General features: G+C 38.7%; 1 protein-coding gene across 1 annotated transcript in view; it reads right to left on the reverse strand.

Moving 5' to 3' along the window:
• Positions 1 to 23789, reverse strand: part of LOC145107120 (plant UBX domain-containing protein 10-like) — a 172743-nt gene extending 148954 nt beyond the window's left edge. The window contains exons 1-2 of the mRNA XM_079043986.1: positions 23684 to 23789; positions 22141 to 22319 (exon numbers count right to left, since the gene is read on the reverse strand). Of these exons, the coding sequence (XP_078900112.1) occupies positions 22141 to 22319; positions 23684 to 23789 (285 nt within the window). The remainder of the gene's footprint in view (positions 1 to 22140; positions 22320 to 23683) is intronic.
• Between the last annotated feature and the right edge of the window lie 595 nt (positions 23790 to 24384).

The following is a 24384-nucleotide window of genomic DNA, read 5'->3' on the forward strand; positions in this document are numbered from 1 at the left end:
CTAAACAATGCTAACTGATAGCAGAAACGGGTCAGACACTCGGTTGGATTGAATGGCTGGACTTACGAGGCAAAAATTTTCAGGTTGTCACATCATGGTACCGGGTTTTCTTCATATCGTCATCACCCGTGTACTAAGGCACCAACAAGGCCCTCTCCCTGAAATTGGCGGTAATCTCCGCCACCGTCTCAGTAGTCTGCCTCATATCCAAGAACTCTCTGGCTAGCTGCTGGATCTCCACAGCTGGCGCAAACTCAGCCCAGAATCTGGTCACAAAGTCCGACCAGGTCATAGCCTCAATGGCTGGGGCTCCTAACATATCACTGACTGCCTCCCACCAGTCTCTAGCCCGCTCTCTCAAACAACCAGCCGCAAACCCGACCTTCGACCCCTCAGGGCAGAAGCTCGTCACCTGTGCAGACTCAATGTCCGTGATCCATCGTCTCGCTGAAATGGGGTCCTTCACCCCGCTGAAGTCTGGCGCTCCGCATCCCCTAAAATCCTTGAAGGAGAGCGTGTGAGTCCTTGACTAGCCAGGTGCCATGTCACTCCTGAATGCCCTAAGGCGATCCTCCATCAGCTTAATGATCCCTTCCTTGATCGACCCGAAAATCACTGGGGTCGCCTCAAGGATGCCTCTCGTAATCTAGGATGCGATGAACTCGCTCAATTCGTCATCAACTGGCTCAGAACCTGTACCCGAACCTGACCCAAACCCTGAACCTCCTGCTCTGTGACGTGTCACCACTATTCTGAACAAAACACATAATTGTCAGGGTCATACATAACCTTGAGAGGTCTCACACACACTACAAGTTCCCTGGTTCTATCTCAGCCCTCCTTGACTCGAGTACGGATCCTCTGCTTTCAGTAGTACGGGCCCATACTACCTTCCATATCTATCTGTACTTTCCTCAAGGACTGCCTTGACTTCACCAAGTCCCTTCTACTATTATTTCTCTCCATTCTAATCTCAACCTAGGCTTACCCTAGGGTAATATCTAACCCACTCCCCGCCATCCGCTGCATAAGAAGTCCCTGTCATCTCTCCTTAACTAGCTCGCGAATACCATTACATGTTACTAAGACCAGATAACTCTTCGAATGAGGGATCCTACCTACAACGGTTGGACTCAGACAAGAGCTGCGAAATAGGGCTAGACCTAACCTTCTGAAATTATTTAGTCCTTATAATATGTAACTTAAGATATTTGTTTACTAGTAAATTAAAGATAACTAGAACTCCTAAAATCACAAAGCAAGAAGCATTCGGGCATTGAGTAACGAAAACCAAGCATATCATAATCAGGCTATCATATGACTGACTAGTCAGTACTATCATTCAGTTCAATAAACACATACAGCAGGCACATAAGGCATCTTCCTAGATCCTTAGTCCTAATCTAGCATGCAGTTCTCATACACATACAGTAGGCATACAAGGCATCCTTCCTAGATCCTTAGCCCTAATCTAGCATGCAGTTCTCATAATCATATCATATATCATAACAAACATGTATGGGTATCTTGGGGAAAACTTACTTGAGTTCGGATGATTGCACGCATCACACTCCATGTTCTTTCTCAAAACTCGTAATTTTTAATTTTTAGAAAAATTATTTTCAATGTAAAAATTTATCAAACCCTCGATTTGAGTCCAGACACCCTCGAAGGTGTGTCCGAATCCCTCAAATCAAGGCTCTGATACGAACTTGTAACATCCCAAAATTCAAGACCAAAAATTTCATTTTCAATATAATAATTATAAAACCATTTGTCTGAAAATAACCATAGTACCAACTCATATCAAAACCAAATTATCAATAGTCAAAACATGTCATGATAAAACAACATCAGAGTATAACTCCCAAGAATCTCATGTGCGGAAAATGTAGTGTGATGCGCTACGATCATGTCGGCTCCTTTCCCTTCGAAGAAGAAGTACATGAAACCAAAATTATAAACCGTAAGCACGAAGCTTAGTGAGTTCCCCCATCATACCACATACCATACAATAACATACTGCCTAGCATATCTGAGTACTGGCCTACCCCTTTGATCCCTTTCAACCGGTAACTGCCTGGCATATCTGGGTGCTGGCCTATCCCTTCGGTCTCTTTCAACCGTTAACTGCCTAGCATATATGGGTGTTGGCCTACCCCTTTGGTATCTTTCAACCGGTAACTGCCTAGCATATCTGGGTGTTGGCCTACCCATTCGGTCTCTTTCAACCGGTAACCGGGGAGTATTTCACCCCTACCACTACCATATAATATCCTAGAATATACACATAAATCACATACTGCCTAGCATATCTAGGGGCTGGCCTACCCCTTCGGTATCTTTCAATCGATAACCGGGGACTATTTCACCCCTACCACTACCGCATAATAACATACATACTAGCACATAAAGCATAACAGATAGTGGCATACCAGATAATTATCACAAAGACAATCATCTCAACTATAATCAACTACTAGTGGGCCGACATTGGTGCCTTTGACCCACTCCTACTGGAAGGTAACTCACCTCGAATATCGGAAAGTAACTGAAAATCCTCGGCTTCGAAAATCCACCCAACTCAAGCTCCTATACATAAAATATTTCCTTAATTACCCTTTCATACTCATGACCCCTTAAGGGTCAAATCTGGTCAAAGTCCAAGTCAAAGTCAACATCCTGGTCAAAGTCAACATTCTGGGTTGACCCAACTCGCCGAGTTGGCTCATCAACTCGCTGAGTTCCATAAATCATAAAACCCTGAAATCACGATCTGAATCATCGAGTTCTTTCACGAAATCATCGAGTTCCTCCTATCAATAGAATTAGGAGTTCTCAATTCAGCTCGTCGAGTCCGTCCTTGAACTCGTCGAGTCCTTCTTTTACAGAATCGGTACACTCCGACCCAACTCGTCGAGTTCCTCTATGAACTCGTCGAGTTCTTCAGTTTGATAAGCTTTGTTAATGGAATAAGCCCCCATTCTTCAGATCTGAGCTCCATACTTCATATATATACCGAAAATGTCCTTTTGAAGGGTAAAGTTTCCAACTTTACCCGTTAATACCCTTCCTTAATGGATTTAGTTCAAACCCTAACTCTTTAAGACCTAGATCTTGATCCAAAAGCCATTAATACTTCAAGCTAAGGCATACAAGCTGAGATCTAGACCCTTGACACTACATGAACACATAAATTATCAGACTTTCTCTCCATGCATGGCCTTTTGGAGCTTAACAGACCAAAATGGTATTCTAAAGCTTGCATGGGGATTCAATGGCCATAAAGCTTGCACCTTTATGCCATGAAAGCCCTTCAAGGCTCTAGATCTGAAAGTATACTCACTTGGGACGTCCATTTCCCAAGGATCATGCTAGTTGGACCAAAAACCCAATAAAAGTGATAGGAAAGAGATCTAAGCATACTATAGGCAAGATAGGAGCTTTATACCTAAGACGAACCATAAATGAAGCTCAACTTCTGGATCTACTCTTCTCCTATACGTCCTTTCTCCTTCTTCAAGTATCTACTTCTTTAAAATCACAAGGAATGCACCAAAAATGGCTCAAAACTCTCAAAAGTGGATTAGGGTTTTGTGGCTAGCGTTTGGGACGATGGAGGCTGTAAATCAGGCCGGCTTATGGTAGTTATGGTATTTAAATAGGGTGCAAAACCCTGAAAATTAGAGTTTCATTCTGCCAGTCCTACTCGTCGAGTTGAGGCTCTCAACTCGTCGAGTAGACTTTCCATCCCGCGTCCAATTTCCATCCCTACTCGACGAGTTTGGGGCGTCCAACTCGTCGAGTTTCTATATAACAATGAATAAATCTTGAATTAAATACATACCAGGAACCGGGCGTTACAAATATCCCCCACTTATTTCAGACATCGTCCTCGAAGTTTACTGCGTCTGGAAATAGCTCTGCGTAGTGCTCCCTCATCTCATCCTCCGGCTCCCATGTCCATTCTGAGCCCTTGCGATGTTGCCACTGCACCTTCACCAACTCCACCCTCTTGTTCCTCAGATCCTTTGGCTACCATGTCCATTCCGAGACCTTGCGGTGCTTTGCAGAATTCATTAATATTATATGTATGTATGGGTGTTTTGAGTCGCCGGAAAACGTGAAGAACCACCATGGCAGCCAACCATGGTGGCTGCCGCCCTTGCTGCCATCTTCTACCAGCACTAGCCACCGTGGAAGGTGGCTATGTGTATGTGTGTGATATGGTGTTTGTGCATGTTTAAATGGTATGATGTTGTACGAGCGTTTCTTGGTCGGAGAACCGAAGAAGCCCACCACCACCACCGTGAGGTGGTGGCTGCCACCTTCTGCCGCTGTCCGCCACCATTTTGGTGGCTGTATTAGACATTTTCCTTGTTCTTTTGGTGTTAGTGTGTGTGTGATGTAGAAATTTTATGTGTGCTTGGATTTTTGGATTTATCACATGGAACCGTCATCGCCGTCGTGTGTGGGTGGCTGGCGCCTAGGACCGCCACCGACCACCATTGCCCAAGGTGGCATTGGGTGGTGTCTGACTTTTTAAACATTAAATTACCTAAACAATTAACTATAGCCTGAGTGGCACAAGTTTGGGGTTGGAAACCCTAGTTAGGGTTTAGAAATCCCTAATATCAAGAAACCCTAATTTTGGAATTGGTCGGGACCCGCATTAAACACTATTAATTAAACTTAAAATAATACTTAATAGTTCTCTACAATTAACTTAATGCAATATTGGACTTAATGGATTGAGTTCTTAAGGGGTTAAGTGTGCTACACTAACCCTAGTTATCATTTTATGTGAAAAACCCTAGAATCGAGGAGCTCTATTTGGACAATGATCGGGCGCGTAGTTGGGCCATTGATTGGATTATTATTACACCCGAGAGTGACTAAGTCAAATCTTAATCAGTCCTAGCCTTAGGTGATTAAGTCCTTCATGGGTTAAGTGTTCTTACTTAACCCTAGTCGTCATTTTATGTGAAACCCTAATCGTCATTTCATGTGAGGTGGTCACTGTTGCAAGTGACTATGACCTGTGAACGGGTATTGACTCAAGTATCTTCATGTAGGTGATTGGAAGTGAGTTGAAGCTGGTATAGTTCTTCATTGATACAGTGGTTATCTACGCGCTTATCGAGGTGAGTTTTGCCTCACTGTACCGTGGGTCGAAGGCACCAATGTCGGCCCATTAGTTTTGGTTATCTGCTAGTAAAGGTGTGCCTTAGGGACTGTATATAGTCATGTAGGATAGACTGAGGACTCTTGATCTAAGCTCTCTTACCTGTTCCTTGTTTGGTTGTGGTTCTAGAGCAGGATCACCTGTCCAGGTGACTATCTCACCTCTTAGTATATATGACCATGCATTCGTTGGATTGTTGATATTTAGTATGTTGCTATGTTGTAGTGATATGTTAGATCTGTTTCCTGGTATTGAGTATGTTGCTTTGTGGTAATAACCTGTAGGACTGTATGTTATCTGTGTTTCCTTGTTATCATCTATGGAGTGCCCTTAGGGACTGTCGGTGGTCATGTAGGATAGCCTGAGAACACTTGTTCTAGGCTTTCTTGCATGTTCCTTGTTTGGTTGTGGCTTTAGAGTAGGACCATCTGTTCGGGTGGCTATCTCACCTCTGGTTACTTATGGTTACGCATTCTAGGTAGTAGTGAGCTATATGATTGTTGTTTTCCTATATTTTGTGCCTACTTGATCCTGATTGTTTATATGTCGACATAGTGTGTTTGGTTGGATTTAGGCAGTCTTGCTTTGTGTGGTAGGCCAAGATACTCGGTGTGGGCCGACTGTAAGCCGTAGGCATGGAGGCTCTGGAAGAGCGGTGGGGTTGAGGCGGTAGTCCGACAAACCCTAGAGTATGTCAGATATGAGTTGAGGGCCAGGGAGGGCATGCCATACTCATAATGAGGACTCATGAGCATTCCAGATACGAACCGAGGGTCAAGAAGGGCATGCCAGACTCGCACTGAGGGCTTAGTGGTATTCAAGCCAGTGACTGATCAGGATGGGGAGCAAGCCAGACATAAGTTGTGGGCCTATGGGGCAGACCAGACTTATGTTATGGGCTCAAGCGTAATACAGTCTGTTAGCTGTGGACCCATTGCATGCTGTCATTATCTTTGTGTTATTTGATATGTATCAGTATTTTGGGGGAAACTCACTAAGCTTTGGGCTTACAGTTTTGGGTTATGTTTCAGGTACCTGAGATGATCACGGAAGGTGAAGGCTTGATTGTGCACCTCCTCGTGTTTTGTGTTATGATTTTGGGAAACTCTGATATTAAACATATTTTGAAAACTAAGTTGTAAACAAATATGATTTCTGGTTGGTTTAAAAAGTTTAAATTTTTCATGAATTTTATGGGTGTTACACGAAACCTTTTTCGAAAAAAATTAAGTGTTAAGAATATGGTTGTCAAAAGTTATATTGAATCAACCCAATCCCATTTAGGACCATCATGATTTCGCTTATTTCGATGGCTTTTACAATTAGAGACATACGTCCAAGGGACTTCTCCGGAATCCATGTTTAACATGTCCCAAATTTGGACTCAAGTAATCTTTAGATATGGTTACACGAAAGATACTTTTCCTTCAAACGAGCTAGTAGTGTGTACTCCTTTTTTAGGCTCCTTATCTCAACCAATCATACCAACCTTCATACTATAACCATGTACATAATGCACGAGTGGACGAGCTCGTGTGTGACATCCCCAAATTCACGGTCATTTTAAAATTTTTATTTATGCTTATTTGAAAATCATAGTATTCATTTTAAAGAATAATATTGCGGAATTTGTTCCCAGAAAATATGATAAATATATTATCAAAGCATTTCCGAAGAAATGTAATTTGTTTATATTAAAACTTTGGGATATCATCGTCAATACATAAACATAAGCATAAACAGGCCTTACATTCATTTACACTAGTGATTTACATCTCCCTTAATCTCTCAGTGTAATGTAGCTTCGTATCGACACCTGTGATACAAATAAATTGAGTGGGTCAGGTTGGGAAACCTGGTGAGTACATATCGTTTTCAACCCACAATAATATAGTTAATTTGTTTCTTCACATAATTCATGTCAAACAGTTAACCCAATTACCCATCCCCATCATCTTCTTTACTCTTAAGTATCTTCCCTAAGAATCATCTATTCCTCAACCTTTATTCCTAAGGATTGTCCTAAGGAATAGGCATGAAGTCCATTGCTGCCAGGGTTTATATAACAAGCACTAAGTCCATAGTTGCCGATGTTATCTGTTAGGCACTAAGTCCATAGCTGCCAATGTTCATCTATAGGGTACTAAATCCATAGCTACCATCGTTCATTTGTAAGACACTAAGTCCATAGCTGCCAATGTTCGTTTATGAGGCACTAAGTCCTTAGATGTCAGGGTTTTTAGAGTACATCTGGTGAACACATCATTCACAACACCTACAGGTTGCGAGCCTCCTAGTATTCCACTTGACTGTCTAGAATAATCTGTGGTTATCATCTATACTCTGCTAGATGGTTGGGTCATCGTTTAGGTCAAGGCTTCTCATCATCTTTCACCTCTCATGATCTATATCATCTTTCATCTCTCATCATTCATCTCATATTTCATCTCTCATCTCATCTTTCATCTACCCATCTTTACCCATCATAATTATAGGTATAAAATACGTATACAGTTTAAATCGAATAAAACATGTATGTTTTGTTCATTTAACATAAATATCAAGAACACAGATAATATACACACATAGCACGTAATTTGTATTAAATACCTCATATTTATGTGTAAGATGAAAGTAACTATGCACTCACTTGTTAAAGTGATGACTCGAAATTCAGACAGCGCTTCGCTTCTAACAATCTCCTTTTCCTTCGACGAAACCCAACATTATTATTGCTAAGTTTTAGTCTAATATTTGTTACGACTAATTAACTCAAGGTCTACGAGCGTTATTGTTTTATAAGTGTTAAATAATACTTTCAACTACTGTGTACAGACAGGGGCCAGACATGAAACACCGGAGGGCAGGACCATTTTGGTATTTAAGCTGTTCTGAAATCCAACAACCCTATGCGGCCCTTCAAACCAGATTCCCTGTACCGCGAGCAGTTAAAAGGTATTATAATAACACTTTTATAATTTATACTTAGCACATATATTTCTTATAGGTTCATAATAACGATAATGAACTTAAATTTAAGTTATACTTAAAGAAGGGTAAGCATAACTCACTTACAATGGAGTTTAGCAAGGAACCGGGCTCTGCGCGGGCAGAACTTCTGATCCGAAAGCTCTTCTTCTCGGAGCCTTCTGGCGCTCCAGGACTCGCCTCTAGCACTGTAACACTCTAAAATTTCAAAATTTCATTTTTTCAAAACTCATAAAAACTCATGTCACACTTCTCAAAAAACCACATTTGTCTCAAATGTCAAACACAAATCCACAAAATAACTGATAGTATCCCAGAATCCTCAAACATAGTCTCGAACAGGTGTGTACAATCAAGCCTGCGCCTTCCCGCGATCCTGAGAAGTACCTGAAACACATATCACACAACACGGTAAGCACGAAGCTTAGTGAGTTCCCCAAAATACCACATACACAAATAATAAGCCTCTCATGGCTATAGCTCGGCGTGGACCCTTCGGTCATGTGTCTCAATGAAGACCCTCCGGTCTTCACAGCTCGGGTCGGACCCTCCAGTCTTGTATCTCAGTGAGGACCCTCCGGTCTCACAACTCGGTTTGGACCCTCCGGTCCTACTCAGTAAGGCACATAATAATATAGCATATATCACAAAGACAAGATGCAAAATATCACATAACTCAATATAAGCACATAGGACCCTCCGGTCGATACTCGAATAAGACCCTCCGGTCACACAGTATTACCACTCAGGTAAGTATAGTGAGAAGACTCACCTCGTAAGTAAGCAAGTAGATCTAGCACCCCACGAACAATCTAGACTCCGCCTACATAGTATAATTATCTCTAATCAACAATTTGTAATAACTACTAAGCTAACTCTTCTACTAGGTCTCAAAAAGGGTGAAAAGACCATTTTACCCCTCCATGGTCTCCAAAGTCCACAATTAACCAAACCCTAAAAGTCAACAGAAGTCAACACTCGAGTCAACGGTCCCTATTAACCCAACTCGTCAAGTGCTCCAATGTGACTCTTCGAGTTCCTCCTGTCCTCAGAAGAATCGGGAAAACTCCAACTCAACTCGTCGAGTTGTCTCATCAACTCGCCGAGTTGTAGCGCATTTAGACTATCGGGGAAAACCCTTGTTGACTTGTCGAGTTAGCTCATGCACTCGCCGAGTCCCTCTAGAGCAATTCTCATTCAGAAGATTCTAAGCAGAAATAATGTCCCAAACTCTAGATCTAGCCTCCCAAGGTTGAAATACCACGTAAAGTTGCAAGCTTTACGTCCATGCATGGCATCTAGGGCTCGAAATGCCATAATAAGCTCTATATGGGGTTTAATGCATAAAAGCTTGTCACTAGCTTGATAAAGCTTGGATCTTTGGACTCACATGACCTCATTCAGTCCAAATCTGATGTTTCAACTTCATGTCATCCTCAAATGACTCAATACCCAAAAGATGGTTGGGATAATGCCCTAAAACTTCCTAGAAAGAGAACTAACAAAAGAAATGATCAAGGTGGTAGCTTTTTACCTCCAAACAGAAGCTAACACTGAAGAACACTGGATCCAAAAGTCCCTCCTCGTTCCAAGCCTTGTTGCTCTCCAACTTCTTTCCAAAAGTGTTCTAGAACACACAAGATTAGCCTATCTTTCTCTCACACAAGGTTATAGCTCGATTAGGGTTTCTCACAGAGTGTTAGGGTGATAAGGGAGGCGAAAATGGAGGCTTAAGGTCCTTTAAATAAGACACAAACCCTGAAAATTAGGGTTCTCACACTCAGCACCTACTCGTCGAGTTGGGGTCCTCCAACTTGTCGAGTAGGCTCTAAAAATCACACGACCACTAACTCCTCTACTCGGCGAGTTAGGGCATCCAACTCGTCGAGTTGCTCTGACATCATGAATGCACATTAGTGAAATATTATACCTGGGAGTCGGGATGTTACAACTCGAGAAGTGCTAGGGAATGGGAGGGGCTAAGAGGGGTCTTTGAGAGAGAAAGAATGGGAAAGGTGTGAGTTTTTAGGGTGATTTGCGCCTCTATTTTTAGGCTGAGTCCGGTTCGAACGCGGGGCGTTCCCTTGCTGAACATTGGGTGTTCGTGGCCAGGTGTCATCATCTAGTGCCAAGCCGTGGTTAGGAAGCAGTGGCTCAGATCGCGCCACGTGTCACTCGCTGGTTACTCCAAAAACTAATTATCTTCTAAAATCCGTAACTTTTGCATACGAGCTCCGTTTTTGACATTCTTTATATCCACGCGTAGGTATCGACGGGATCTACAACTTTCGTTTAGGAAGACAATTAAAATTCGTTAAAAATTCATAACTTTTTCATCCAACGTCCGTTTTTTACTGTCTTTATATCGTTGAGCTCCTATTAATGAGATCTTTAATTCTCATTTAAGTTGTGTCGGCTAAAAATCGATCGATCTAAAATTCGATTTCCGAGCTGTGCAATGCTATGCTAAATCTTAGAAAAATAATAACTTCCTCATACGAAGTTAGATTTGGGCGTTCTTTTTACGCACGCTCTCGGTTTAACGTATACTATGACTCTCGTTTAGATCGCTAAGGCTAAACAGTAATTTATAAAAAATTCATTTTTTACGTTACGCGGTGTCGTGCCGGTTTAACCGTAAAACTTCGACTGGTCATAACTTCTTTGTTATAACTCGGATTTCGGCATTCTTTATATGTACGGAACCTTTTGACATATACTATAACTTGGTTAAGATTATTTATTCTAAATAATCTTCTATCAAAAAGTCATTTTTGACGCTTATTGTCTCTAAATTGACTAGCCCGAATCTGCGAGCGTTACATTGTGGCTCGAAATTATATAACATAACAAATGTTTTATCAATTTATACAATAATGTTTTTTTTAATAATTTACAAATAAAATAATCTTAATTTGATGAATATTTAGTTTTTTTTTTTTGAACGGCTACTCTACTCCTAAACTACTCTTGAATCCATCTATACCCCTAATGGGATTTGGACCCTCAATCCCAAGAAGAGAGGACAACACCTAGGTTAGAAGCTCTTTGTTTGATGAATATTTAGTAACACACAAAATGTGATTATATAACTATTGTCAAAAACTACTTCAATCATATAAATTAATTAAAAAATAGCAGGTGAATGAAAACAAAAAGTAACCCTGTAAATAAACATGTCGATCATCAATGCTCAACTAGGCATCCGCCATATACCATGGGAAAGAGAATATCCTTCATGAGGTGTGTATTTAAAATGTTTGTTATAGGAATTATATTTATCAAAAAATATCAAATCGTATGTTAAAATGGGTGGATTCTTAATTAATGGTGATCCACATTTTGCGATTTTTTCTTCTCAGTTATTTTTTTTATTCCACTTTAGTATTATTATTTTTTTTATTTCCTTCTCACTAACCATAAAATATTTAAAAGAAAAAGGGAACATAAATAATCTTGCTTTCCCAAATAAAGCTATCTTCGTTACAGTTCCCGACATGTCGGCAAATATAATACTTTTCTCATATTCGCAAATCTTTTAGACCAATGATATATTATTAGCCTCAAACAAAATATTATCTAGTTTGTTGCTTTATAGTATAGAACTTAAAGATAACAGCATATGCAGTTGTCTGATATAAATATGTAATGCAATAAAATAAAATAAAAATCCTTGTGTTTGCCTATTGTAACGGTTAGGATTCAATGTTAACTGTGGATCATTCGGTGGCAACTTTTCTAAAGATGGAATTCAGTTCCTGCGATAAAAGCGTATGTGAGTTCTGAAATTCTACGAGGTCATTGGTTCAAATAGTGGGCACGCCTAAAGTATTATCAATGTTCAACGATTTAACACTTACATAATATGCCATGGGACTGTTTCACGTAGATTAATCGGATGTTACAATTTACTATTCCATCTGTCCCATGTTAATAGTCTATATTTTCTTTTTGGTTTGTCCTAAAATAATAGCTTACTTTTAAAAATAAATAACATTTTTACTAAAATACTCATCATTATTAGTTAACCTATCATGAAATTAAATTCAACAAAAGGATAAAACTGTCATTTCATTTAATAAAACTAATGGTAATTAGTGTTTCCTTAATTTGTGTGTTTTTTGTCTATAGACAGTAACTTTGGGACGACGGGAGGAGTATTTTTTTAAGAATGTTATTCGCTTTTACGATAATAAAGTTTTGAGATGCAAGGCAATAATATATGCAAACAAAGGTTGATATTTATGGAATCCTTAATTAAGGCCATCTCTTACACATGGGGGTTGCAATTGGGATTATTGTGTAGGTATGTTGGTCATATCATCTACGTTGTTGTAGTTCAAGATGATTATATTTGAGTGGGGCATGTTTGTGAGTGCATGACAAGTCAAGTCGACCGATTTGAATGCATGAGTAAATAATATAAAGGTAAAATGGTAACAGATGTTAGATATAATAACAAACCGTTGGCATAGTAGTATGGTCAATGTCATTCCTATTTGTGGTTGATGAATCAACTCTTGTCGGAGACATATGTAGAATTAAAGAGTGATTTAGGAATAGATTAGAATATGTGTGCGTTGTTGTTCAATAAAAATTATAAATATATTAAAAAATAATGATAGGTGTTATATATATATAGATTCAAATATCAATAAAAATACTTGTATAATTTCATGGATCGATATAAATATTTTTCAAAATCTGTAATTCGACATTTCGACCTTATTTATGAGGTTACACGAATTTAGATGTTGAATAATTTAAGAAATTGATTCAGATTACATGCATAATCTGAAACACAAACATAAAACTTTTGTTGTGTTTTGTGTTCTTGCGAGACAAATTGTGACATCCCCAATTTCACGGCCAGAAAAGACCGATTTCATTTATGTTTTTTAAAATAAAATCAGAGAAATTTTTTTAAAAGATGTTGCGGAATTGGTCAAAAAAAAAACATGATAAAAGTTTGTCAAAACCTTTCTTTAAGAAATATATAATTTCCTTTTATATCAAAACCTCGGGATGTCATATTCCGATACAGATCAAAAGCATAAACAAGACATTATAAGCCTTACAACAGTTATTTATAACTACTGGCCTATAATCCAAAAATCACTCATTGTCATCATCTGACTATGCTCGGGGTCCACTACCTGTAATATAAAAAGTTGAGTGGGTCAGGCTTGGAAGCCTGGTGAGCATATAGGGTTTTCAACCCATAATAAATAATAAACTCTTTAAGATTATCAATCAACAAATAATTTATTAAGTTTCATCAACCAAAAACAACCCTAATTACCCATTCCCGTTATCCTCACCTTACGTCCCTAAAACAACTATCACAAGGGACCTAGCCTAAGGATTTTCACTAAGGGTGACAACATTGCTTCGGGGGTTCCTCAGCAATTTATGTCAAATAAGACAACCAACGGGGTGACAACATTGCTTTCCTCAACAATTTATGTCAAACCAAACATCCTAACATAAAACAACCAATAAGGTGACAACTTTGCTTTCCTCAGCAAATTATGTCAAACAAGACAAACATCAGGGTGACAACATTGCTTTCCCTCAGCAATTTATGTCAAACAAAACAACCAAAATGGTGACAACATTGCTTTCCTCAGCAATTTATGTCAAACAAACATCGAGGTGACAACATTGCTTTTCTCTCAGCAATTTATGTCAAAAGGGTGACAACATTGCTTTTCCTCAGCAATTTATGTCAAATAAAACAAACACCGGGGTGACAACATTGCTTTCCCTCAGCAATTTATGTCAAATAGGCACGAAGTCACATCGTCGCCAAGGTTTATACAACAGGCACTACGTCACATAGTCGCCAGGGTTTATACAATAGGCACTACGTCTCATAGTCGCCAGGGTTTATCTAATAGGCACTACGTCTCATAGTCGTCAGGGTTTATCTAATAAGCACTACGTCTCATAGTTGCCAGGGTTTATCTAATAGGCACGAAGTCACATCGTCGCCAGGGTTTATCTAATAGGCACTACGTCTCATAGTCGCCAGGGTTTATCTAATAGGCACGAAGTCACATCGTCGCCAAGGTTTATCTAATAGGCACGAAGTCACATCGTCGCCAAGGTTTACACAACAGGCACTACATCACATAGTCGCCAGGGTTCATACAACAGACACTAAGTCCATAGTTGCCAACGTACTAAATACATAGCTACCAACGTACATCTATACTATACTAAATTCATAGCTACCAACATACATCTATACTGTACTAAATTCATAGCTACTAACGTACATCTATACTGTACTTCTATCCCTCATACTTTATCTACCCATGTTTTACCCAACATATTCGAAGATAAAATATATATACATTTTAAATCATTTTAAACATGTATAAAACATTCATTCAACACCCATCTCGAATAAACAAACAACATATATACACATAGCACGTATTTTATATAAAATACTTCATATCTATGTGTAAGATGAAAGTGACTACACACTCACCTGATTTAATGAAAATTGGGCAGCAATTCGTTTCCTAAAACGATTGTTTCTAATAAAACCGGGAGTTTTATTGAGAAACCGGGCTCTACGAAAGGTCGGGCTTCAAAACCGAAAAGATAAATTTTCCGGGTCTTCGGGCACTTCGGGGCGTATTCCGGGCTTTGGAATAAGTGTCGAGGCTTCGGGGGATGTGAAAATAGCTAAAATAGTGAAAAAGGGGCCAAAATTGCCAATTTCTAAATTCTAGCCGGGAGGGTTCGCACCCTCCTATTTATAGGCCGCGAGCTGCTGATCGGACGGTCAGGAGAGAAGCCACGCGGCAGCAGATCCGAAGGAGGCAGCACCTGCTCGCACGTGGGTTGCGCATGCGAGGGCCTCGCTGGAGGGCTCTGATTGGACCGAACTTCGGATCCGAGGTGGGTGGCTCGTGGCTCATGCGAAGGCTTCGGATGCGATGAGTCACTATGCACGCGTCGGATGTGCGAGGGCCGAGACTTCGGTCGAATCCGGAAGTGACACGCGACTGCTAGCTGCTCGGATGACTCGACCATTTCGGACACGTGGCACATTTTGGGCGAGGGTGACGTGGCAAAAATGTGAATATGCGAATTTTCTCGATTTTTGTGCAAAAACTTCTAAAATCCATAACTTTCGCATACGATCTCCGTTTTTGACGTTCTTTATATGCACGCCTAGGTAAAATTACGTCTACAACTTTCGTTTAGACTTCGTCGGCTAATTTTGACTTTAATTTTTATATTATTATTTTTAACAGACCGGGACAGAAAATCCATTAAAAATTCATAACTTCTTCATCCGACGTCCGTTTTCGTCAGACTTTTTACCGTTGTGCTACTAATGACGAGACCTTCGATTCTCGTTTAGGTCGTGTATGCTAAAAATTACTCGATATAAAATTTGAGTTTTTAGCTGTCTACTGCTAAGCTGAAACTTCGAAAAATCATAACTTCCTCGTACGAAGTCAGATTTGGGCGTTCTTTTTATCGAACTTCTCGGTTTAACGAATACTATGAGTTTCGTTTAGATCACTAAGGCTAAAAAGTAGTTTATCAAAAACTCACTTTTTACGACATTCGGCACCGTGCCGGTTTGTCGCGAAACTTCGACAGGTCATAACTTCTTCGTTATAACTCGGATTTCGGCATTCTTTATATATCCGGAAACCTTGAGACATATACTACAACTTGGTTAAGATTAATCCTTCTAAATAATCTTCCATCAAAAAGTCGTTTTTGATGCTTATCGTCTTTAAATTGACTAGCCCGGATCTACGGGCGTTACACAAATATTCGGCAGAATAATGATATAATTTTCGTATGTGTTTCTGCAACCAACACCCTCAATATATAGAGAAGAAGGTAGTTATTTCCGGTTAATTCGGGAGGGAAAAGAAACAACTCTTCCCAAGAGTTGTGATTGTTGGTTTTGGCGGAAAATCATATATGGGTCGCTGACTGGGAATCTGCCCCTCTGAACCCGCTAGGGGTGCTGCCCCCGATCCAGTATTCCTGAGTTTGTATTAGCCATTTAGGCGTGCACTCCACACCTTTAGTCTTGAAAAATAACCAAATAACCAAATTAAATGCAACTTGTATCATACCAATCCTGACTACACTAAATGTAGATGACATTAAAATAAATAACCAATAGTATTGACGTGAAATTAAAAATTATATATATATATATATATATATATATATATATATATATATATATATATATATATATATATATATATATATATATATATATATACCATAGAAACCAAAATGTATGAAACGGTGAAATATGAACAGGAAATCATGTCCAAAAGAACTTGTATAACATAGAGATCAGAATATAACTCAACCAATAACAATTTTCTAAATTATATATCAAAAAATTAAACACTCTATGACTCTATATTTTAAACTAGTATGATTCAAAATTGCGTTGTCGGTTACCATATCATGTGAAGACAAATGATTCGGTTGGTTTATCCTACGGTCATTGTTGGGGTGGGGGGTTATACTTTTATTAATTAAAGACAATAATTAAAAGAGATAGTGATAGTATGTATAAAGTATACACAATTAATTAAGAAGAAAATGGACGGCTGGGATTGGATCATGTGCATGTACGTGTAGGGAAATGGATGGATAAGATCTTATCATCTATGTATATTGTATAGTGAAAGATCAAACTACAAAACAAAGAGGCTCGTGGCAAATGTATGGACGATATAGTCATGCACCCTATCAACCCAGCAGTGCACTGTGCACCATCACCCTTCGTCCTCTAGCAGTCTAGCCCCATGAATAGCAAGTTCAAATATTAATATGAACTCGTAAAGAACCCGCGGCTATGTCGCTTTTGGGGTATTATGGAAAAAATCGGCAAATTTTAAAAGATATGTATTGAAATTGAAATCACCACAAATAGGGGAGTAAGTTGACACCCCCTAAAATTTGTACAACAAAAAAAAGGGACATTGGTGGATAAAATCCAAGAATGTTATGACAATAATGTTAAAGTTGTCAAAGTTGATAAAATATGGTGGCAAAATTCAAAAGGAGGTTTTTTGTGTTTTTTATGTCAAAATGTAAAAGTTTTGACTACAAGAACGAAAAGTGTCAAATTCATTAAAGATTTGTGGCAAAAACACCAAAATATAAAACTTTTCACTGCAAGGACTAAAAATGTCAAAGTCACTAAAGATTTGTGGTAAAAACCTAAAGACACAAAAACTTAATCAAAACATAAAAATGTAAAAGTTTTGACTTTAGGGACTAAAAGTGTCAAATTCACTAAATTCTTGTGGCAAAAACCTCAAGCCTAAAAAGATACTATTCCTAAGCTCCTTTGATTTAATATATATATATATATATATATATATATATATATATATATATATATATATATATATATATATAATTGTTAATTATAACTATCAATATTTTATAGATCTTAGTGTCATGAAAATAAAGATAGTAGAAGTAGAGATCGATTCGATCTAAACTAATTAGGCATTAGTTTAATCTCAAATCGGACATATGACACATATATTATATGTTATTAAAAAAATACAAACAAAAAATAGCTTTGTTTCAAGATGAAGAAATAGGAAAACCAGTATAAAAAAATCATAAAATGAAAGAAAAGAAGTAAACATTGCGAATTTTTGCTCGATTTTACTCTTTTAGCGTCCCAATACATCATCAGTTTTGATGACATGGACAAAGTTTTGCATATCCCTAGTTTTAGGAGTTTTTGACAAAAGGTGTATTTTACAAAATTATTATCAAATGGATATTCTTTTAAATATTTAGCAAACAAGGAAGAACTATTAAGCTATATTTAAGTCATCCTATTAAATATTAAACTATATTTAAGTCATATTGGACGTTGCGGTGGAGATTCGTTTGCAACTAATAAAAACGAAAATTATAAAAATTATATGAGAACAAAACTTATGTAAGTCCCGAATTCTCCTACGTATTAATCAGATTCACTTTGATGGTGCGAAATCTCAATCAAAGTGTATAATGCAAGATATAAGATGAATAAGAACACAAAATGAATCTTCAATGCACACGATATATTGATTAATCGTCCGGTACATAAGATTCCGATTACACACGGTTTTCTTTACTTTTCTCTCTAGATCTCGTTCTTGGCTTATGGCAGCCCCCAAAAACGTCTCACTCACTTTACAAAACTCAAATGACACTATTTATACCTAGACCTAATAACCAAGCCCAAGCCCAAAATCCAAACAAAACAACATCAAGCCCAACCGAAATCACATGTGATTTCGGTCCAAACAACACCAAAACATGGTGTTTTCGGTCCACCAAAACATGGTGTTTTCGGTCCTAGACCAAGAACTCTAATAGCTTATGAAAAGCAAAGTATAAACCACAATTTATGACTTAACAATCTCCCCCTTGGTTTATAGCTTTCTTTTCTCAAAGAATAAACCATAATTTATGACCTAATAATTTCCCATAAACCATAATTTAGTCTTAACAATCTCCCCCTTGGTTTATTGCTTTATTTTCTTTTCAGTCTTCCTTGATCTTTGGCTTTCAGCTCTAATTTTCGATTTCTTCACAACTTCAAGATGAACATATGAATTTTTTTCATGAATAACTTCATCTTTAGTAGTTGGACTTCCTTCTAAGAATTTGACTTTGAACGCACATTGGGTGTAGGGGATTCTTGTAAAGATTCTTGAAAATCAGCACTTGCAGCTTTGAGAAACTTCAGAGATAATAACAGAGAGACCAATTCTTCTAGATCACTTCAACAAGTTCATAGATAACAGCAAATTGATTGAAGAGGCTTCAATGCAATCTGTCACATAACTTCAAGTACAGTTTCACCTTGCTTCTGGGGTTGAAAAATTGAATGTTGAAAAATAATCTTCACTTCTTGTTCCTTCGAATGAGTATTCTTTAACAATCACTGTTGCGTCTTGAAAAGTAATCATGACTACAAAGTCTCTGTGGATCCTAGAATCATAAAGACCCTTCTCACCACAGTTGTTCAAGGATCCTGCCTTGGCTCGGATGGAGACTACTCACAGTATCTGTGTGAACACGGATGAACGCACTGCGATTTGTTGAGTATCGGAGAACTACTCATGGCCTTTTTGATGTCAGCCCCTTTATATCCTTGATCAAAGATCTCAATACAGTTTTTCAAGTTAAACAAGTTAACTTTGCCCTTGGCGAGACGTTCAGCGATAATCGTGCCTTGCGAGGTGCATCGCCCTGGTGCCATGACATCTGTACAGTTTCAGACTTTTAATTCCTTAAATATGACAGTTCTTTAAAAAGATACTGCCTAACTGACAATTTGTACAGTTTCAATCCTTCAATTCCTTGTGAAAGTAATGTGAAGTGTAAAAACCATCAACTCCTTTCCAAGTTTCTTCTCCTTGCTCAGAAAATTCCGATACAGTCTCCATGAGTTTCTTCTTCCTTTTTGAATTCGCTTTTTAAGACAAACAAAACTTTGAGATAAAAAATAAAAGTAAAAATAAACTTAGCACACAATAGAAATAACTAAGAAATAAAAATAAAATTAAAAATACACTCAAAATAAAAATAAAATATTTTTGGATTTTTAATTTTCTGAAAAGGAAATAAAACAGAAATAAACATATTTTTGGATTTTTAAATTTTTATGATTTTTTTTGTTCAATTTTTTTAATTCTCCCCCTAAATTTGTGCATAGAGGAAAAATATGAACAAATTTAACAAAAACAAAAATAATAACTAAATTGAAAAACTTTTTGGGATCAATGTTGTCAAGCAATATCGTTTATCAGCACACACCTGCATGTTTAGCTCTGCTCAATCACCAATATTGTGATCCACTTAAACACAAATGATATTTGTAAGTTTGACAGATTATAAGTGACAAGACATTGCACCTATATTCCTAAATAGACCATTTTGCTGACGACGACCAAGGATATTGTTGTCCACTTAAATTCAGCAGCGAGATCTATAGACATCCTTTAGTTAATTCAATTTTAAGTGCACTAGAACGTGTTCCCCAGTTCACGACATACCCTAGCAATCAAGTAATTCCAAAGAGCTTTTTACTTTAGGTGAGTGCTCAATTATTTGAGAGAGAAATTAGATATAGAAATGCATATGTTGTATCCCAGGTCGGATGTCTTCCAATCACGTAGCGGGACAACATATGACTAACATAGATAGAGGGTTAGAGAGATAGAAAGGTGCATATTTTGTGTCCCGGGTCGGATCTTCCGATCACGCAAAGGGGACAGCATATGACTGACATAGATAGATAAAGAGAAGCATAGATAGAGATGTATAGAAATAGAGTGCATATGTTGCGTCCCAGGTCGGATCTTCCGATCACGCAAAGGGGGCAACATATGACTGACAGAGAGGATAAGAAAGAAAAACAATTTCACACCGACATACTTTATCAGAACCCCCCATTCACCCTATCAGTACCAGAATTAAGGACAATAGTCCGTACATCGAAGAAATGTTGAGCCACAGTTCTAGATAATAAGTAACTTTAATGTATCATGTAGGCTCCCTTGTTTATCTCACTTCTCAATCTATCCAAGCGCCGCATGGTCAGTCTAAATGTAACTATCTAAGTCCAGATGAGTTAACATTGTCAAGTCCTTTCATTGTCAACAGTGTCTAGTCCTTTCATTTGAATCCTATGTGCCTACCAGCACATTGAACACAGAGTCTAAACAATTTAGTTTCAGTGCATTACACGCATCTCATATTTCCCTTTAGCACTAAATTTCATATCACTTCCCAAAAACACTTACGAAAGAAGACATATTTTTGGAAATTTTGATTTGATTTTTTTTAAAATTTTTAAAATTTTTGATTTCTCCCCCTAAATTTGTGCATGGGGAAGAAATAGAATAAATGTGCAAATTTAAACAAACAAAAATAAAAATTTGTCTTTGAAACGAATCATTTGAATAAACTCAGGAGTATCGAAAGAATTCAAACCGTAAGTCAGCAATTGAAGATGCATCCAGATGACTTGATAAGAGCAAGCAAATGCAGTAACGTATTCATCCTTAGTTGTGTTTCAATTCTGGAACGAAGTAAGCAAACCCAAAATTCAACATGCCGTTAAGTGCGATCCCCATTTGTGATATCTTCCTTCTTCCTTTCCCGCAAAGGACACATACTCTCAATTTAAGTTCTGAATGTTGTACAGTTGAGAGATGTCCCCTATCATGTGCTTGGGACAACCACTATCAACAAACCGAAGTATGATGATATTCCTCCATAGCTGCTCCAGCACATAGTGCGGATTAGTTGGTCTTTGGAACCTAGTCCATTTTGAAACTGGGTTGACCTTTATCATCTACGCAAGGTACTCTCTCCCATGACATATCCTGTTTATCAGACACAAAAGATGAAGAAATGTTAGAATCATTAGATGATTTGGGAGTATGAACCTTTGGTACCCATCTATAGTCGGGTTTAACCCATTTCTTGATTGATCGGATGGATGCATCAGCACTCATTTTAGAACTTGAAACTGACCTCCGAGATGATTTCGACCTAAACGATCTTGATCTAACATAACCATCTCTTGAATTTGGAATCTTGTCAGACATTCCCTTCTTGTCCTTGGGAGTTTGATTCTTGCCCTTCTTAGCATTCCAGTCACCATTGTGTGAATGTGACCTGGAAGGGTTTCTTTTGTAAGATCTCCCTCTTGGCACGTTCTGCCAACCTTGTGCATAGTAAGGAACATATACACGATGTGGGCAATTTCTGGCAATGTGACCGGGAATCCCACAGTTAAAGCAAGTTTGTATTTTCATATAAATCAGATTGTGACTTGGTCCTTGTCCAACAGAAGTTCGTTTCGAAGAACTTCTACAAGCACAAGCACAAAAACATTTGTTAGACTGCTTGACAGATTTTTGTGGCTGGGAAACCCTTTCAGCAGAACTAGAGTTGATTTTGTTCTGCTCAGTCCCATTATGCACTGCTTCTTTATCTGCACCTGAAGTAGAAGCAGTAGAATCATTCACCTCAACACGAGCTTTTGAATCATTATCAGCAGAGCAAGAATTATTTGTGTTCTGCTCATGCCCATCTTGCACTAGGACCTGCTCTGCACATGAGGTAGAAACATTAGTATCATTCACCTTAATATTCTCAGTTGGGCCAGATTGTTCAGTCTTAACTGAAGCTGGTACAGGGGGCGGGCCAAACTGAGCAGGTGTCTCTACCTCATTGGTTTCAAGGGGCGGGGTATAGTTATCATTGAAGGGAGGTGGAACATTGTGATACCCTAGACCCTTATTCTGATTATATTTAAATTTTAATTGTTTTTCAATCATGGACTCAACTTTCATACTTGACACATCAAACTTTTTAAAATTAAAGTCTGCATTTTTAAACTTATTTTTCAATGTGTCAAGCTCGACAGTTAGACTGGCAATCTTTTGTTGAGCATAATCATTACATACACACTTTATGCTGTATTCTTCTGAGAGTGTATCCTTCATACCTAAGGTCCTCATTGTCTCTACGTAATATATCAATTTGATCACGAAGAAGTTTAATAATATCACTACATGCTTGAGAACAGGAAGTTGCATTCACCTCTTTTGTGATTGTTGAACTCATTATTCACCAAAAAGAATAATTTACCAAAACTAGATCTGATTGTGAAACCAAGAAAAGTCAAACTTGGAAAGTCAAACTTGAAAGTCAAACTTGAAAGTCAAACTTAAAAGTTAAAACTAAAAGTCAATCTTGAAAGTCAAACGTCAAAAATCAAACCTTTTGTCCAAAGAAAAAACCTTGAACGAAAAACAAAATTTCTAGACTGAAAACGAAATTTCAAGACCAAAAACGAGAGTATTTGACCAAAAACGAGGGTATTTGTGTAACGCCCCGGTTATTTAAATAAATTAATAAATATAAGTCCCGGACTAATTTGTGAAGAATTCTAGAAGCCGGGGGTTAAAAAGTGTAAAATCCGAATTTAATTGGTAAGTATTATATAAGATAGGGACTAAATGGTAATTTTTGGGGCTTAATTTGAAGAGATTTTATGGGGTAAGGGAATGGTAATTTTTGGGGCTTAATTTGAAGAGATTTTATGGGGTAAGGGGCTGTTGGTAAAATTCGGATTTAACTTGTAAAGAATTTTAGAGGGCAGGGTGGAAAAGGTAATTTTTGGGTTTACTTTGAAAGAAATGGAGAGAGGAGGGACTACTTTTGACATTATGGGAAAGTTCTATTTGATCGGGGTATATATCTCGTGAAACCCTAACCCTAGGGCATGTATGCAGCCGCCAAACCCCCCTAAGCATCGGTTGCCATTTTTTCCCACCCTCCTCCTTCACCTCTGATAGCCGCCATCACCGGAGGACGTCCAGTCGCCACCATCTTCACTGTAGCCGAGAAGAGCCGCTTTGACCGACAAGCCCGGTTGTCGCTGCTACCGTCATGGTTGAGGAAACAAACCTCGTCTCCTGTGAGCATCCCAAATCGCTGCCATCCATGTTGTTGTTCCGATCAGGCCAAGCCGCCTTTCGGCCACCTTGCCATCAAAGTTCCGCCACCGCGACATGTTGCTGGAGTCGTTGTGCGCAATCAGAGTCGCCGGATCGAAGAAGCAAGCCCTGTGTGGGTCAAGAATCGATGTTGTGTGCGCCTCCTGCCACCATTAGCTACTTTTACGCCGCCACCATAGTCGTGGTGGGGTACTGTCGTCATTAGTCATCACTCCGTCGCCGCTAGAGACCATCGTTCAACGATCTCTGCCGCTATTGCCGGCTGTTGTGCCACTGTCGCCTCCGACCACCGGAGGTGGGAGTTTTGGATCTATTTCTCGAGCATAGAAGAGTATTTTTCTTAGTGTGTGTTGTGTGTGTGCCATGCTTGGTCGGAAAAGTGAGAAGAAGGGCTACCACCACCGTGAGGTGGTGGCTGCCGCCACGAGCCACCGCCGGCCACCATGGTGTGGCTGTGTGTGTGTATTAGTTAGTGTGTGTATTTTGGATAAAAGCCTTGTAATTGTAATTGCATGGAATAATGAAAATAATAATAGTAACCACCACCGTAAGGTGGTGGCCGCCGCCGTGAGCTGCCATTAGCCACCACTACCCGAGGTGGTAGTGGGTGGTGCCCCACTAGAAAACCCTAATTGACCTAGCAAAACCCTA

Source organism: Lactuca virosa, chromosome 4 (assembly GCF_052849685.1).
Source record: "Lactuca virosa cultivar CGN04683 chromosome 4, Lactuca_virosa_CGN04683_v6, whole genome shotgun sequence".
Lineage (NCBI taxonomy): Eukaryota > Viridiplantae > Streptophyta > Magnoliopsida > Asterales > Asteraceae > Lactuca > Lactuca virosa.